Source organism: Indicator indicator, chromosome 8 (genome assembly GCF_027791375.1).
Source record: "Indicator indicator isolate 239-I01 chromosome 8, UM_Iind_1.1, whole genome shotgun sequence".
In the NCBI taxonomy this organism is placed as follows: domain Eukaryota; kingdom Metazoa; phylum Chordata; class Aves; order Piciformes; family Indicatoridae; genus Indicator; species Indicator indicator.
In genome coordinates, this window is record NC_072017.1 from 31,459,620 (window position 1) to 31,474,788 (window position 15,169).

The 15,169-nt window shown below is 49.6% G+C and overlaps 1 protein-coding gene across 2 annotated transcripts in view; it reads right to left on the reverse strand.

Annotated features, from left to right (window-relative positions):
• PDLIM5 (PDZ and LIM domain 5) overlaps positions 1–15,169 on the reverse strand; it is a 188,203-nt gene that overhangs the window by 21,930 nt on the left and 151,104 nt on the right. For both annotated transcript variants that reach the window (XM_054383212.1, XM_054383211.1), the window contains one exon: positions 5,917–6,091. In XM_054383212.1, coding sequence (XP_054239187.1) covers positions 5,917–6,091 — 175 coding nt within the window. The remainder of the gene's footprint in view (positions 1–5,916; positions 6,092–15,169) is intronic.

Genomic DNA, 15,169 nt, shown 5'->3' on the forward strand with positions numbered 1-15,169 from the left:
TGACAATGTCACAATGTATAATTTCTGTATAGCAGATGCTGAAGGGAAGCACCACTCATACTTATTCCTATTAAAGGAAAGGTGAAAAGGTGATAAAGCCAAATCACAGATCACAAGCTGACACACCAGAGTCCATTCTCAATGGAGAGGATCACAGATCACAGGCTCAGAGGATTTTAGGGGCTGGAAGGGACCTCCAGAGGTCATTGAGTCCAACCCCCCTGCCAGAGCAGGACCAGAGAATCCAGCACAGGTCACACAGGAATGCATCCAGACGGGGCTGGAAAGTCTCCAGAGAAGGAGACTCCACAACCTCTCTGGGCAGCCTGTTCCAGTGCTCTGGGACCCTCACAGTGAAGAAGTTCCTCCTCATGGTGAAGTGGAACCTCCTGTGCTGCAGTTTATATCCATTTCCCCTTGTCCTATCTGAGGTCTCAAATGAGCAGAGCCTGTCCCTTTCTTCCTGACCCCCAGCCCTCAGATATTGATAGACATTGATCAGATCCCCTCTCAGTCTTCTCCTCTCCAGACTAAACAGCCCCAGGGCTCTCAGCCTCTCCTCACAGGGCAGTGCTCCAGTCCCTTCAGCATCCTTGTAGCATCCTTCTGGACTCTCTCAAGTGGATCCCTGGGAGATCCAGGAAAACACCTTTGAACTTCAAAAGAAGTGTGACTGCCTGGGAACCAGAAGTCTTCATCAGGCAACATCAGCCACTTGTGAGGCTGTCACAGCAAGCAGACCATGGGGAGCTGACTTTGCCTCCAGCTTTGATTCTTTTCGACAAGGAATGAAAAGCTCACTCAATGAAGCTTTGGGGGGAAAATAATGGAACCCTCAGACAATCCCTGAATAAATAATTAAAGATGTATTAAAAACTTATAAGATGTCTCTAAGAAATGGCTTTAGCTCAGCCAGCCTTGGTTATTCTATGCCTAAGGGTAAAGTAACCAACTCCACAATGCATTTTGGCTTCAAAACAGATGCACAATGCAATGCCACTCGATCCTCCTCCTCCTCCCTTTTCATAGGTAATACAATCCACTAAGGGCATGAACTGTAATTATGCTAAAACTCCAATTCCAAGTGCCACTGCACTCCTTCAGACTGCAAACAGGAGGCACAGTTGGCATAATGCACCCCAAGCCATCCTCAAGTGACCCAAGGCTTGCTTTGAATAATTGAGGTGGCGTCTCACATGTGGAGAGAAGTTAAGGACTGAAATGCCAGCAGCAAATTACAAAGAAGTTAAACATGAGGCTCAGTTACTATTCATGAGGAGGTGTCACTTACACTAGGTGGCAATAGCTTAAGCACTGTCAAGTAGGGCTGGCTCCAGAGTTTCTCCTCGGGTGTATGTAAGGAGCAAAGGTTCCTCCACAGACCACTGTCCTCCCTGACTTACAGGGGAGTAGAGCTCATCCTTTTGAATGGTGGGAAAGCAGGGAGGAGCAGCAAGTGACTTAAGGGCTGCTCAGGAATGATCTCTGGAGGTCAGAGCTGTGGTTTGAGACCCCCACAGCACATTCTGCTCAACTACAGGTGCTGTAAAAGGCACTGGAGAGAAAGATGAAGCACATCAGGGGATTGCTGTGCTTGGGTTTAGTTTCAAACTGAAGTGATAGGAACAAAAAGGAAAGTGCATATTATTTACTAGACATAAATCCAAAGCCCAGGAAAGGAAAAAAAAATCAGAGTTGTGGTCAATGGGATGGAGTCTGGTTGGAGGCCTGTGTCTAGTGGAGTCCCTCAGGGGTCAGTGCTGGGACCAGAGCTGTTCAATCTATTCATCAATGACCTGGAGGAGGGCACAGAGAGCACTGGCAGCAGGTTGCTGATGACACCAAACTGGGTGGAGTGGCTGACACAGGAGGGTTGTGCTGCCATTCAGTGAGACCTGGACAGGCTGAGAGCTGGGCAGGGAGAAGTGGAATGGAGTTCAACAAGGGCAAGGAGAGAGTCTTGCACCTGGGAAAGAACAACCTCATGGAGCAGGAGAGGTTGGGGACTGACCTGCTGGAGAGCAGTGAAGGGGAAAGGACCTGGGGGTCCTACAGTGGGTGGGAGGTTGCCCATGAGCCAGCAATGTGCTCTGGTGGCCAAGAAGGCCAATGGCATCCTGGGGTGGATTAGAAGGGCTGTGGTCAGTAGGTGGAGAGAGGTTCTCCCCCTCTACTCTGCACTGCTGAGGCTGCATCTGGAATATTGTGTCCAGTTCTGGGCCCCTCAGTTCAGGAAGGACCTCAGGGAACTGCTTGAGAGAGTCCAGCACAGAGCCACAAAGATGCTGAAGGGAGTGGAACATCTTCCTTATGAGGAGAGCCTGAGGGAGCTGAGGGCTCTGGAGCTTGGAGAGGAGGAGCCTGAGAGGTGACCTCATTGCTGTTGATAAAGATGTGCAGGGGGAGTGCCCAGAGGCTGGAGCCAGGCTCTGCTGGGTGATGCCCAAGGACAGCACAAGGGGCAGTGGGGGAAGCTGAGCCAGAGGAAGCTCCATGGAAACAGGAGGAAAAATTTTAACCCCCTGGAAGAGGCTGCCTAGGGGGGTTGTGGAGTCTCCCTCTCTGGAGAGATTAAAAACCTGCCTGGATGTGTTCTGATTTATAAATCACAGGCTCACAGGATGTTAGGGGTTGTGAAGGGACCTCCAGAGATCTTGGACTCCAGCCCCACTGCCAGACCATAGAATCCAGCAGAGTTCACACAGGAATGCATCCAGAAGGGTCTTTAAAGTCTCCAGAGAAGGAGACTCCACAACCTCTCTGGGCAGCCTGTTCCAGTGCTCTGGGACCCTCACAGTGAAGAAGTTCCTCCTCATATTGAGGTGGAACCTCCTGTGCTGCAGTTTATATCCATTGCCCCTTGTCCTATCCCAGGGTGCAACTGAGCAGAGCCTGTCCCCTCCCTCTTCACCCCCAGCCCTCAGATAGTTGTAGACATTTATTAAATCCCCTCTCAGTCTTCTCCTCTCCACACTACCCAGCCCCAGGGCTCTCAGCCTCTCCTCCCCAGGCAGTGCTCCAGTCCCTTCAGCATCCTTGGAGCCCTTCCTTGGACTCTCTCCAGCAGATCCCTGTCCCTCTTGAACTGGGGAGCCCAGAACTGGATGCAATATTCCAGTTGTGGCCTCACCAGGGCAGAGGGGGAGGAGAACCTCCCTGGATCTGCTGGATACACTCCTCTGAATGCACCCCAGGACCCCATTGGCCTTCTTGGCCCCCAGGGCACATTGCTGTCCCATGCAGAACTTGTTGTCCCCCAGCACTCCCAGCTCCTTCTCCCCAGGGCTGCTCTCCAGCAGATCCCCTCCCAACCTGTCCTGCTGCAGTTTATTCTTCCTTCCCAGGTGCAGGACTCTGCACTCATCCTTGTTGAACCTCATTAGGTTCCTCTCTGCCCAGCTCTCAGTCTGTCCAAGTCTCTCAATGGCCTCACAGCCTTCAGCTGTCTCAGCCAAGCCTCCCAGTTTGGTACCATCAGCAAACTTGCTGAGCAGACTCTGTCTGTCCCCTCATCAGAGTCATTGCTGAAGATGTTGAGCAGGACCAGACCCAGTACTCATCCCTGGGGCACTCCATTAGTGAACATTCATGAGAAGTTAGTCTAAGACTACAGTCTCTGATTGGTTTCCAACCAGCTAATCCTCAGCTTCATTGGAATGGGTGTGTAAGTGAAATCTAACTTGCTGAGTTTATTTTTACTCTAATTCCACAGCCAGCTTTCTGGCTCTCTGTAGAGCAGGCTGTAAGGCTGGGACTGTTAGCAGCTCACAGTGTTTTACCTCCATCAGTACTCTCCTTCCTTGCAGGGGAACACTGTTCTGCATTACTGCAACAAAGCCTTAAGACACTTGTGACTAAGGAATCAAAACCCAGAGCCCTACTGTCAGAGAGCCTCTGCAGGGTGAGGAGTTGTAAAATCATTCAGGTTGGAAAACACCTCTAGTAGCAAGTCCAACCATTAACCTAGCACTGCCAAATCCACCTCTAAGCCATCAGCACCACATCTCCACACCTTCTAAATACCTCCAAGGATGAGGATTCGACCTCAGATGTTTGGGAAACCTTTTGGCGAGGGGAAATGTTTCTTACTACCCAACCTGAACCTTCCTTGGCACAACTTGAGACTACTTGCTCTCCTCCTACCACTTGTTATTAGGGAGAAGAGACCAACACCCACCTCACTACAACCTCCTCTCAGGTAGTTGTAGGGAGCAACAAGGCCTCCTCTCAGCCTCCTTTCATCCAGGCTAAACAGCCCCAGTTCCCTCAGCCGCTCCTCATGGCACTTGTTCTCCATGCCCTTCACCAGCCTTGCTGTCCTCTCTGGACCAGCTTCAGCACCTCAATGTCTTTCTTGTAGTGAGGGGGCCAAGCTTGAACACAACATTCAAGGCATGGCCTCATCAGCACTGAGTATGCGAGGCCAATCACATCCCTAGTCCTCCTGGCCACCCTATTTCTAATCCCAGCCAGGATGCTGCTGGCCACCTTGGCCACCTGGGCACACTGCTGGCTCGGGCTGAGCAACACCTGCAGGGAGTTCTGCTTGCCAGCCACTCTGTCCCAAGCCAACAGGTACTGCATGGGGTTGTTGTGATCAAAGTGCAGGACCTGGCACTTGGCCTTCTTGAACTTCATACAGCTGGCCTTGGGCCACTGATCCAGCCTGTCACGGTCCCCCAGTAGAGCCTCTCTACCCTCCAGCAACCCAGCTTTGTGTTATCTGCAGACTTACTGATTGCACCCTTGTCTCCCTCATCCAGGTTACTAAAACAGATATTAAAAAGAGAGTGGTGGTGAATGGTGCCACATCCAGCTGGCAGCCAGGCACTAGTGGTGTCCCCCAGGCATCAGTGTTGGGTCCAATCCTGTTCAGTATCTTTACTGATGATCTGGATGAGGGGATTGAGTCCATCATTAATAAGTTTGCAGACAGCACCAAGCTGGGGGCAGGAATCTGTTAGAGGGTAGAAAGGCTCTGCAGAGGGACCTTGCCAGGCTGGACAGATGGGCAGAGTCCATCATGATGGCATTTAACAAGTCTGAGTGCCAGGTGCTGCACTTTGGCCACAACAACCTCATGCAGTGCTACAGGCTGGGGTCAGAGTGGCTGAGAGCAGCCAGGTGGAAAGGGACCTGGGGGTGCTGGGTGATAGCAGCTGAACATGAGCCAGCAGTGTGCCCAGGTGGCCAAGAGAGCCAATGGCATCCTGGCCTGCATCAGGAAGAGTGTGGCCAGCAGGAGCAGGGAAGTCATCCTGCCCTGTGCTCAGCACTGCTTAGACCACACCTTGAGTGCTGTGTCCAGTTCTGGGCTCCTCAATTTAAGAAGGACATTGAGAGACTTGAACGTGTCCAGAGAAGGGCAAGAAGGCTGGGGAGGGGTCTGGAGCACAGCCCTGTGAGGAGAGGCTGAGGGAGCTGGGGGTGTTTAGCCTGGAGAAGAGGAGGCTCAGGGGAGACCTCATTGCTCTCTACAACTCCCTGAAGGGAGGTTGTAGCCAGGAGGGGTTTGGTCTCTTCTCCCAGGCAACCAGCACCAGAACAAGAGGACACAGTCTCAAGCTGTGCCAGGGGAGGTTTAGGCTGGAGGTGAGGAGAAAGTTCTTCACAGAGAGAGTGGTTGGCCATTGGAATGTGCTGCCCAGGGAGGTGGTGGAGTCACCATCCCTGGAGGTGTTCAAAAAAGGCTTGGATGTGGCACTTGAAGCCATGGGTTAGTTAGTCCTGAGGTGCTGGGTGACAGGTTGGGCTCGATGATCTCTGAGGTCTTTTCCAACCTTGCTGATTCTGTGATTCTGTGAAAAAGACCTGGCCCCAACACCAAGCTGCCCAACAGGATTTCACTCCATTCACCACCACTCTTCGGGCCCAGCCACCCACCCAGTTTTTAACCCAGCAAAGAGCGATACAAACCTTATGACTTGGTTGCATTGTGCACACATGGGAGTGCGTTTTCCTGCTGGAATATGCTCTGCCCTCTGAACCAAAGTGTCTTGTTCATTTAGCTGAGGAGCTGCTGCACATTTGTCACTCGGGGCAGTTGTCCCAAGCGGTTTAGTACTGTTCGATGTCCATCCACTGGCAGGAGCTGGGCAAAGAAATATCAAAAGCATCTTTCAGGACCAAGCAAATTATCTTGAAACACAAGCATCCAGCAACATTGGCCTAAAATCTTGGTTCAGTGTATATCAGCCTTCTCAAAGGAACAAATCAAAAAGCACTTCTTTTCCCCTCCTTCCCCACCAATAAAGTCCTACCTGCTTTATGAAGTGTCTGTGAATCACAGAATGTTAGGGGTTGGAAGGGTCCTTGAAAGCTCATCCAGTCCAACCCCCCCCTGCCAGAGCAGGAGCACCTAGAGCAGGTCACACAGCAACACATCCAGGTGGTTCTGAATATTTCCAGAGAGGGAGACTCCACAACCCCCCTGGGCAGCCTGTTCCAGTCTTCTGTCACCCTCACAGGGAAAAAAATTCTCCTCCTGTTTCCATGGAACTTCCTATGGCTCACCTTCCACCCATTGCCCCTTGTGCTGTCATTGGGCACCACCCAATGCTCTTTCTTGCACCTGGGAAAGAACCACCCCATGTATCACATCCTGTGAAATAACACAGAATGGCCTTGGCTAACTTGTAGAAGCAGTGGGCAAATTTCAACACACTGAAGAAGTCAGGCAAAAGAATGTACAAGCTATGAGGGCATCCTTTTGCTCTAGATACAGCAGCTGAAGCCAAGAATATCAGTGCATGAGCAGAGAAACACCTACCCAAAACATTTTACAGCCATCAGTCATACATCATTAGTAACAAATTAAACAGGAGCACATATTCAACACAACCTGTACAGGAACTTGAGACACAGTAGTGTATGAGCAAAGCACACCTCTAAATACAAAGGGGAGAACCTGTTTCTAAAGGAACTGAAAATATTAATCTAGATCACTCCCTGCTGCCAGTCTGAAGTTCTCCAAACGTCACAGTCACAAAAGTGAAGGCACCAACAAAACCCTGATGTTTTCAAACACATATGCAGCCACACACTTCCCTCTCTGCTCAGGATTTTAGAGCTGCAGAAGTGGCAGAAAGAGCAAAGTTTGGCAGGAAAACACTGCTCTGCATTACTGCAACACAGCCCTAAAGCACTCATGAGTAAGGAATCAAAAGCCATGAAAGCAAACCAGAGCCCTATGGTCAGAGAGCCTGCAGGGTGAGTAACTGTGAAATCATTTAGGTTGGAAAACACCTTTAGTATCCAGTCCAGCCATTAACCTCTCTACTCCACACTAGTGAGACTCCAACTGGAGTACTGCATCCAGTTCTGGAGCCCCTGTTACAGGAAGAATATGGATGTGCTTGAATGTGTCCAGAGAAGAGCCACGAGGATGAGCAGAGGGCTGGAGCTGCTCTGCTCTGGAGACAGACTGAGAGAGTTGGGGTTGTGCAGTCTGGAGAAGAGAAGGCTCTGAGGAGACCTTCTTGTGGCCTTCCAGCATCTGAAGGGGGCTCCAAGAAAGCTGGGGAGGAACTTTTTAGGGTGTCAGGGAGGGATAGGAGTGGGGAGGATGGAGCAAAACTAGAAATGGGGAGATTCAGATTGGATGTTAGGAAGAAATTCTTCCCAGGAGGGTGGTGAGAGACTGGAAGAGGTTGCCCAGGGAGGTGGTGGAAGCCTCATCCCTGGAGGTTTTTGCAGCCAGGCTGGATGTGGCTGTGAGCAACCTGCTGTAGTGTGAGGTGCCCCTGCCCATGGCAGGGGGGTTGGAACTGGCTGAGCCTTGAGGTCCCTTCCAGCCCTGACAATTCTATGATTCTAACAGACATAAGCTTTTGAGGAGTACACAAAATACATTTACAAAGACAAATACTGTTGCTAAGAGTAATGAAGAAACAAACCAGCTCTTTACTTTTCTATTGATATAGGTACCTTGGTAACCTAGAAGCCACATGAGTTTATGGGAGCAGTTATTCCCATCAAGTGGAGAGTGCCTTTTCAAGTACACTGAGAAAGAAAACACATTTCCATAACCTTTTGTTTGTAACCCCAAGCAAGAGAAGCTGTGAGCATTTACTTAGTGACCTGGCTAGAGTGCAGCCATACTGAAGATCTGAGTGGAAACCCAGGAAGAATCAGCCAAGCAATGACAAGAGACTGTGCAGGATGATGCTCCAACTGCAATGCTGAAGCTTTCCATCACTGCATCAGGGCATCAGTATGCAGCTTTGCTAAAAACAAAACAGTTTGTGCAGCTGTTAAGCTTTGGCTAGTCTTCCTCTCTCATCTCTTCTATGTTCCAGGGAAAAATGAAAATTTATTTATCTCCCTTATTTTGGGACTTTTGAGGGTGTCAGGCAGTGATAGGACTGGGGGGAATGGAACAAAACTAGAAATGGGGAGATTCAGATTGGATGTTAGGAAGAAATTCTTCCCCAGGAGGGTGGTGAGACACTGGAAGAGGTTGTCCAGGGAGGTGGTGGAAGCCTCATCCCTGGAGGTTTTTGCAGCCAGGCTGGATGTGGCTGTGAGCAACCTGCTGTAGTGTGAGGTGTCCCTGCCCATGGCAGAGGGGTTGGAACTGGATGATCCTTGAGGTCCCTTCCAATCCTGACAGTTCTATAATTCTATGATCAGCCTCTACCATACAGAAAAGCTACAAATACCTTCCAGGCAAAATGCTGCATTCTTTGCTCAAAAGGAACCAGTAAATACTAATTCACAGAGAAGATAAATATCAGCAGCAGTGAACACAGAAAATTGAACAGACATTCCATTCTCAAAGAGTGCTGGGGAGGTGCCCTGGCTACCCAAGATCTGGCCAAGTGCACAGACATTTTTAATTGCAGATGATGACTGCGTGGGGATGGGAAAAGAAACCACTCCAGAGCTGCCTCACAACTCAAATCTCCCCACGTGTTTCCTGGGTGCTGACTTCGTTGCTGCAGATGGGACAGAGGGCAGCAACTTTCAGGAGTGCTCTAAGTAATTATATATTATAACAGGTAAATACAATAAAGAAACAAAAGAAATAATGTATAAGAATTACACATTCCACGTGGGTGTGCAGTAGTAAGACAAGGAACAATGGATTGAAGCTTGAATAGAGAAGGTTTCAGCTCAGCATGAGGAGAAACTTCTTTCCAGTGAGGGTGACAGAGCCCTACAATGTCTACCAATGTCTGAGGGGTGGGTGCCAAGTGGAGGGGGCCAGGCTCTTTCGGATGGTGCACAATGATAAGCCAAGGAAGAATGGATACAAACTTGAATAGAGAAAGTTTCAGCTCAGCATGAGGAGAAACTTCCTTGCAGTGAGGGTGACAGAGCCCTGCAATGCCTATTAATAGCTGAGGGGTGGGGGGCAAGGGGAGGGGGCCAGGCTCTTTTGGGTGGTGCACAGCAATAAGCCAAGGAACAATGGAGACAAACTTGACCAGAGAAGGTTTCAGCTCAACATGAGGAGAAACTTCTTTCCAGTGAGGGTGACAGAGCCCTGGAGCAGGCTGCCCAGAGAGGTTGTGGAGTCTCCTTCTCTGGAGACTTTCCAACCCCACCTGGATGCATTCCTGTGCAGACTCCCCTGGGTGATGCTGCTCTGGCAGGGGGTTGGACTTGGTGATCTGTAGAGGTCCCTTCCAACCTCTAACATTCTGTGTTTCTATGATTCTATGATCTGTTCTACCCTGAGTGCCAGAGAGGTCTGAGTTGTCTTGAAAAGTCATGAAAAGCTCCCTGGTGTAAAATTTTGGGAGTTATGGAGACTTCACCTTCACTCTCCTTAATTTAACCTTCTAAAGCAGCGCTGATTTGCATTTGTGTATTGTCATAGCTGACTTCTCCAAACCAGAAAACACTCTGTACCTGCCTATTAACTTTCTGCTTTATTAGGTTTAAGCTTAGCAAACCTCCAGTGTTTGCTTTCACTGAATTCCTTGCTATGCCTAGTTTAATATTTAACAAAGTTTTAGGCAAGGTAAAGAAGTGGGGGGGTTTAGTTTTGGGTTTCCCCCCCCCCTTTTTTTTTTTTTTCAAAACCCCCAGTGTGACTTTGCCCTGGTTAGACTAACAATAGGCTGTTCCATTGCTGAGCACATGGATAACTGCAAACACTGGCAAAAGGTTTGGGAGACAAAGGGAGAGAGGCGGATATGAGACGGTGCCAAAGTCACTTTGACAGAGGTTCTCTGGTGCGTAGCAACTACACAACAACCTGAGCTGCTGAACACTCACTTAAACATAACATCAGGCTTCATGTAATACCTATAAATAACAAGGCTACTTTGAGCAGTGGGAGTGCCAGCACTTTGTTTTAAACTGCTCTAACTCGGTGATTTATACGCTGCTAGCAAACTACTGTGTTATAAAGGGGAAACATAAAGCTTCATACATTCAACTTCTCTGACTTTGCTTAAGAGATCTGTCGAGGAAGAGATCTTCGTCTCTCTTGCTTCCCCTCCAAAGCAAACAGATGGCTGGATGTGAGGTGTCCCTGCCCATGGTCCATGGAACTAGATGATCCTTCAGGTCCCTTCCAACCGTAACAATTTACGGTTCTGTGAAGCAATGTCTCTGAAAAGCTCAGCTGTCAGCTCATGACATTAACTGTACAGAACACCACATCCACTCCCAGGCCCACCTGAAATCACACAAGTCCAGTGGAGAAAGCCACAGGGCAAGCAAGAGGAGAGGGGAGAAAAGAGGGAGAGAGAAGGCGGAGAGGGGAGAGAGAAGGCGGAAAAGAGGGGAGAGAGAAGGCGGAAAAGAGGGGAGAGAGAAGGCAGGGGAGAGGGGAGAGAGAAGGCAGGGGAGAGGGAGAGGAGGGGAGAGGGGAGAGAGGGAGAGGGGAGAGGGGAAAGGGGAAAGGGGAGAGGGGAGAGGGGAGAGGGGAGAGGGGAGAGGGGAGAGGGGAGAGGGGAGAGGGGAGAGGGGAGAGAGGGAGAGGGGAGAGGGGAGAGGGGAGAGGGGAGAGGGGAGAGGGGAGAGGGGAGAGGGGAAAAAAAAATAAAATCAAACCCCACAAAAATAATCTCCCCAAAGTCTTGTGTTCAGCAGTTCTCCTTTTGTTTCCTATGGAGCCTTGGAAGTGCAGCCAGAGCTAAATCCCTGCTGCTGACTAAAGGCAGGACAGGATGGATTAAACTGTTATCATGTCTCTAAATGCTGCTGAGGGCTGGTATGCAATCCCCGTGGAAAATCGCAACAGGTGCCACCCCAGTCCAGTTTCAAGAGTCCCTGCAACTGGAGGAGCGAGTTCCTGAGCTAGCAGCCAGCCTTTCATCTGAAAGACTCTGGCTAAATTAGCTGGAAAGCATCTTAATTCAAATGACTATGGTGGTTTGGGCTCACCCAGCCCGTCTCCTTCTGATCTGTTACATCACCTACCCTCACAAATTTGGCACAACTGGTGTGGCTTTGACCAAAAACATGCCCTGGTGTGATGGTTTGAAACTGCCTTTTTAATTTTTCTTCTCGAAGTTCAAGCAGAGAAAGCCAAAGAGTGTAAATAGAAATAAGAAAGCAAAATAATGATTGTTCTAAACACTTCCATTGGATAGATAGAAATATTTAAGAACCACTACTCAAAACAAAGTTGGGGCAGTCAGGGCAACTTGCTGGGCTGTCTGGTTGCTGCTGCTGCTTCTCTTCTGGCTGGAGATAACACAATGACCTTGGAGAGCTAACTTAACAGCCTCTCTGCTTCTATCTCTCTGCCTTCTGCCAGGGGGGTCTGGGGGGGAGGCCCCTCGGGAGGTCCCCTCAGGGGAAGCAAAGGGAGCTTGGTTGTGTTTTTCTGTTGATTGTATACATTTGTAACTGTTGTGACTGGTGTCTATTTGTACACATCCATTGCATTGCATCCTAGATTGTAGATTTGCCTGTAAATACAGCTTGCATTTGCTTCCAGACTGAGCTAGCCTGGTTATTGTCGGTGTGGGACAGGGATTTCAGCTCTCACACTGTTACACCTGAGGAGAAAGAGCAAGTGAAGACCTCCTGTCCAACAGCCTTTCATTTCTCTGAAATGACAGCTTACAAACCCATTTGGGAGTTTTCTTCCCAAAACATTTTGCTTTCCTCGTTTTCAGCTTCTCCTCTGACCTTGATGGCCTGAGTAGGTGTGTGGAGAACACAACTGTCTGGTCTCAATCACATCAGTTTCATGGAGCTGATGTTTAAGATCAAATAATGATAAAAACACATTCCACAGACTGGGTGAGGTTGGAAGGGAACTCGAAGATCAGCCAGTTCCAACCCCCCCTGCCATGGGCAGGGACACCTCACACTAGCCCAGGTTCCTCAAGGCCCCATCCAACCTGGCCTCGAACACCTCCAGGGAGGGGGCATCCATGCCCTCCCTGGGCAACCTGTTCCAGTGTCTCACCACCCTCACTATTCCTAATATCCAGCCTAAATCTTCCCTCCTCAAGCCATTTCCCCTCGCTCCATCACTACAAGCCTTTGTAAAAACTCTCTCCCCAGCTTTCCCAGAGGCCCTTTCAGGTCCCAGAGGAATACTGTCTTTTCAGCTGGTGAACAAATATTAGGCATACCCCTTGGGTATCCTGCACCTGGACATTTGGGCTCTCAGGTAGTGACAGGACTAGGGGGAATGGAATGAAGCTGTAAGTGGGGAGATTCAGGCTGGACATGAGGAAGAAGTTCTTCCCCATGAGAGTGGTGAAACACTTGGAATGGGTTGTCCCAGGGAGGTGGTTGAGGCCCCATCCCTGGAGGTGTTTAAGGCCAGGCTGGATGAGGCTCTGGCCAGCCTGCTGTAGTGTGAGATGTCCCTGCCCATGGCAGGGGGATTGGAACTGGATGATCCTTGTGGTCCCTTCCAACCCTGACTGATTCTATGATCTGAACAGGACACATCACTGCTCTGAACTGGTGCTAGAGAATGAAGGGGAACTGATCCAGTATGCCAAAGAAGGATAAAGGGCCAGTTACTTCACAGGAAATCAAAGATGATGATGATGATGATCTAATTCTGGAAGCTGGTGGATGTTCCCACTCAGCATGTGTGAAATAATCACAGAGAGAAATAACCTCTTCATCTAGCTAAAAGGAACATACATCTCTGTGATTTATACATGCAAATTCTTTCAGGTGCACAGCTTGGGGCAACAGCACAAGAATTTAGCAACATCAAACCAGAGGAAAATCGACCCAGGTCACAAACATCATCTTTGCAACCCAGAGTTGATTCTTCTGTTCAGCAGGCCCCATGCTGTGGTACTCCAGGGCATTCTGCATCCAACAAGCAGGTGGCACATTACTGCATCATTCTGAGGACCTGCACACCTTCTTCATAGAATCAGTCAGGGTTGGAAGGCACCACAAGGATCATCCAGTTCCAACCCCCCTGCCATGGGCAGGGACACCTCACACTACAGCAGGCTGGCCAGAGCCTCATCCAGCCTGGCTGCAAACACCTCCAGGGATGGGACATCCCATTCCCTGGACAACCCATTCCAGGTTCTCACCACTCTCATGGGGAAGAACTTCTTCCTCACACCCAGTCTGAATCTCCCCACTTCCAGCTTTGTTCCATTCCCCCCAGTCCTGTCACTACCTGATAGCCTAAAAAGACCCTCCCCAGCTTTCTTGGAGCCCCCTTCAGATACTGGAAAGCCACAAGAAGGTCACCTCAGAGCCTTCTCTTCTCCAGACTGAACAGCCCCAACTCTCTCAGTCTGTCCTCATAGCAGAGCAGCTCCAGCCCTCTGCTCATCCTCATGGCCCTTCTCTGGACACCTTCCAGCACCTCCAGATCCTTCTTGGAACAGAAGCTCTAGAACTGGACACAGAGCTCCAGGTGTGGTCTCAGCAGAGTGGAGCAGAGGGGGAGAATCCCCTCCCTGGCCCTGCTGGCCACACTTCTCTTGCTGCAGCCCAGGCTCTGCTTGGCTCTCTGGGCTGCAAGTGCTCACTGCTGGCTCCTGTTGAGCTTCTCATCCCCCAGCATCCCCAAGTCCCTCTCCTCAGGGCTGCTCTCCAGCCAGTCACTGCCCAGCCTATATCAGTGCTTGGGATTGCCTCGACCCAGCTGCAGGACTCTGCACTTTGTCTTGTTGAACCTCCTGAGGTTGGCTTGTGCCCAGCTCTCCAGCCTGTCCAGGTCCCTCTGGATGGCATCCCTTCCCTCCAGCTGTCAGCTGCACCACACAGCTTGGTGTCATCAGCACACTTGCAAACATCAACATTCCAGTTTTAGCAACATATTTGGCTGCTTTCCCCCTCCCCCCCACCCTGTCTGCAGGAGTTATAATTTCATATTACCATCAAATTAGGGCTGACAATTATGAATGACTCTGGTTTCACAATGGGTTTTGCTTGGCTAAGTGACTTCACATCACTTAAGCTGTAAGAATAAATACTTGTGGTTTTGCTGTCACCTGATGATACGATCATTTAGATTAGATGAAAAATTAACAGCAGTTTATATGCCAGGATCAGGAAGCTTTTGTGTTTTGGCCTGTCACTCAAACTGCTTTCAAGGATGAGGCTTTCTGGTTTTATGAATGGTGACTGCAACATGAAGAAGCCATCTTTCATAACTTTTGCCAGTCAGAAGTACTGCAACTGTTTATGCTTTGGGATTGCCTCTTACAACATTAAAGGGTTTGCCCCCTAACAACTTGTAGTGTGACTCCCAGTTTCTTCCCTGAGTCAATACCACAGTCCTCAATGAACACACAGGCCCTTGAACCCCTGTAATAATTAGTCCTGCCTTCAATTTCCTCTTCTACAAGGGAAACAAATTGGAGTTGGCCCTAGAAAGAACTTTTATGAACAAGGTGATGCTGACACAAGAGTTCACTTGACTTTTCTGTGCAGAAATATTCCCAAAGCCAAAGGACATCAACTTAACTTAGCCACTAAGTGTGGCTTGTAAGCTTAGCAGAGCTGAGACAGAGGCTATGGTAACTATAAATGAAACACACAAACCCAAAGCTGACTAGAACAGAAAATGCCACAGTTTCATCCCTTCATGAACCTTCAGCAAGGCCTTAGTCTAGGAAGGACAAGCATTTTGCAATAGCACAGCAAGTCCTGCTGCCTCCCTCCCTCTCCCCCGAGTCACACAGTCTGACCTGATGGCTAACCTCCTCAGTCTGATACCAGCTGCATTTTTACCCTGTTTTCCTCAGCAAACCTCTGCACAGTAAGT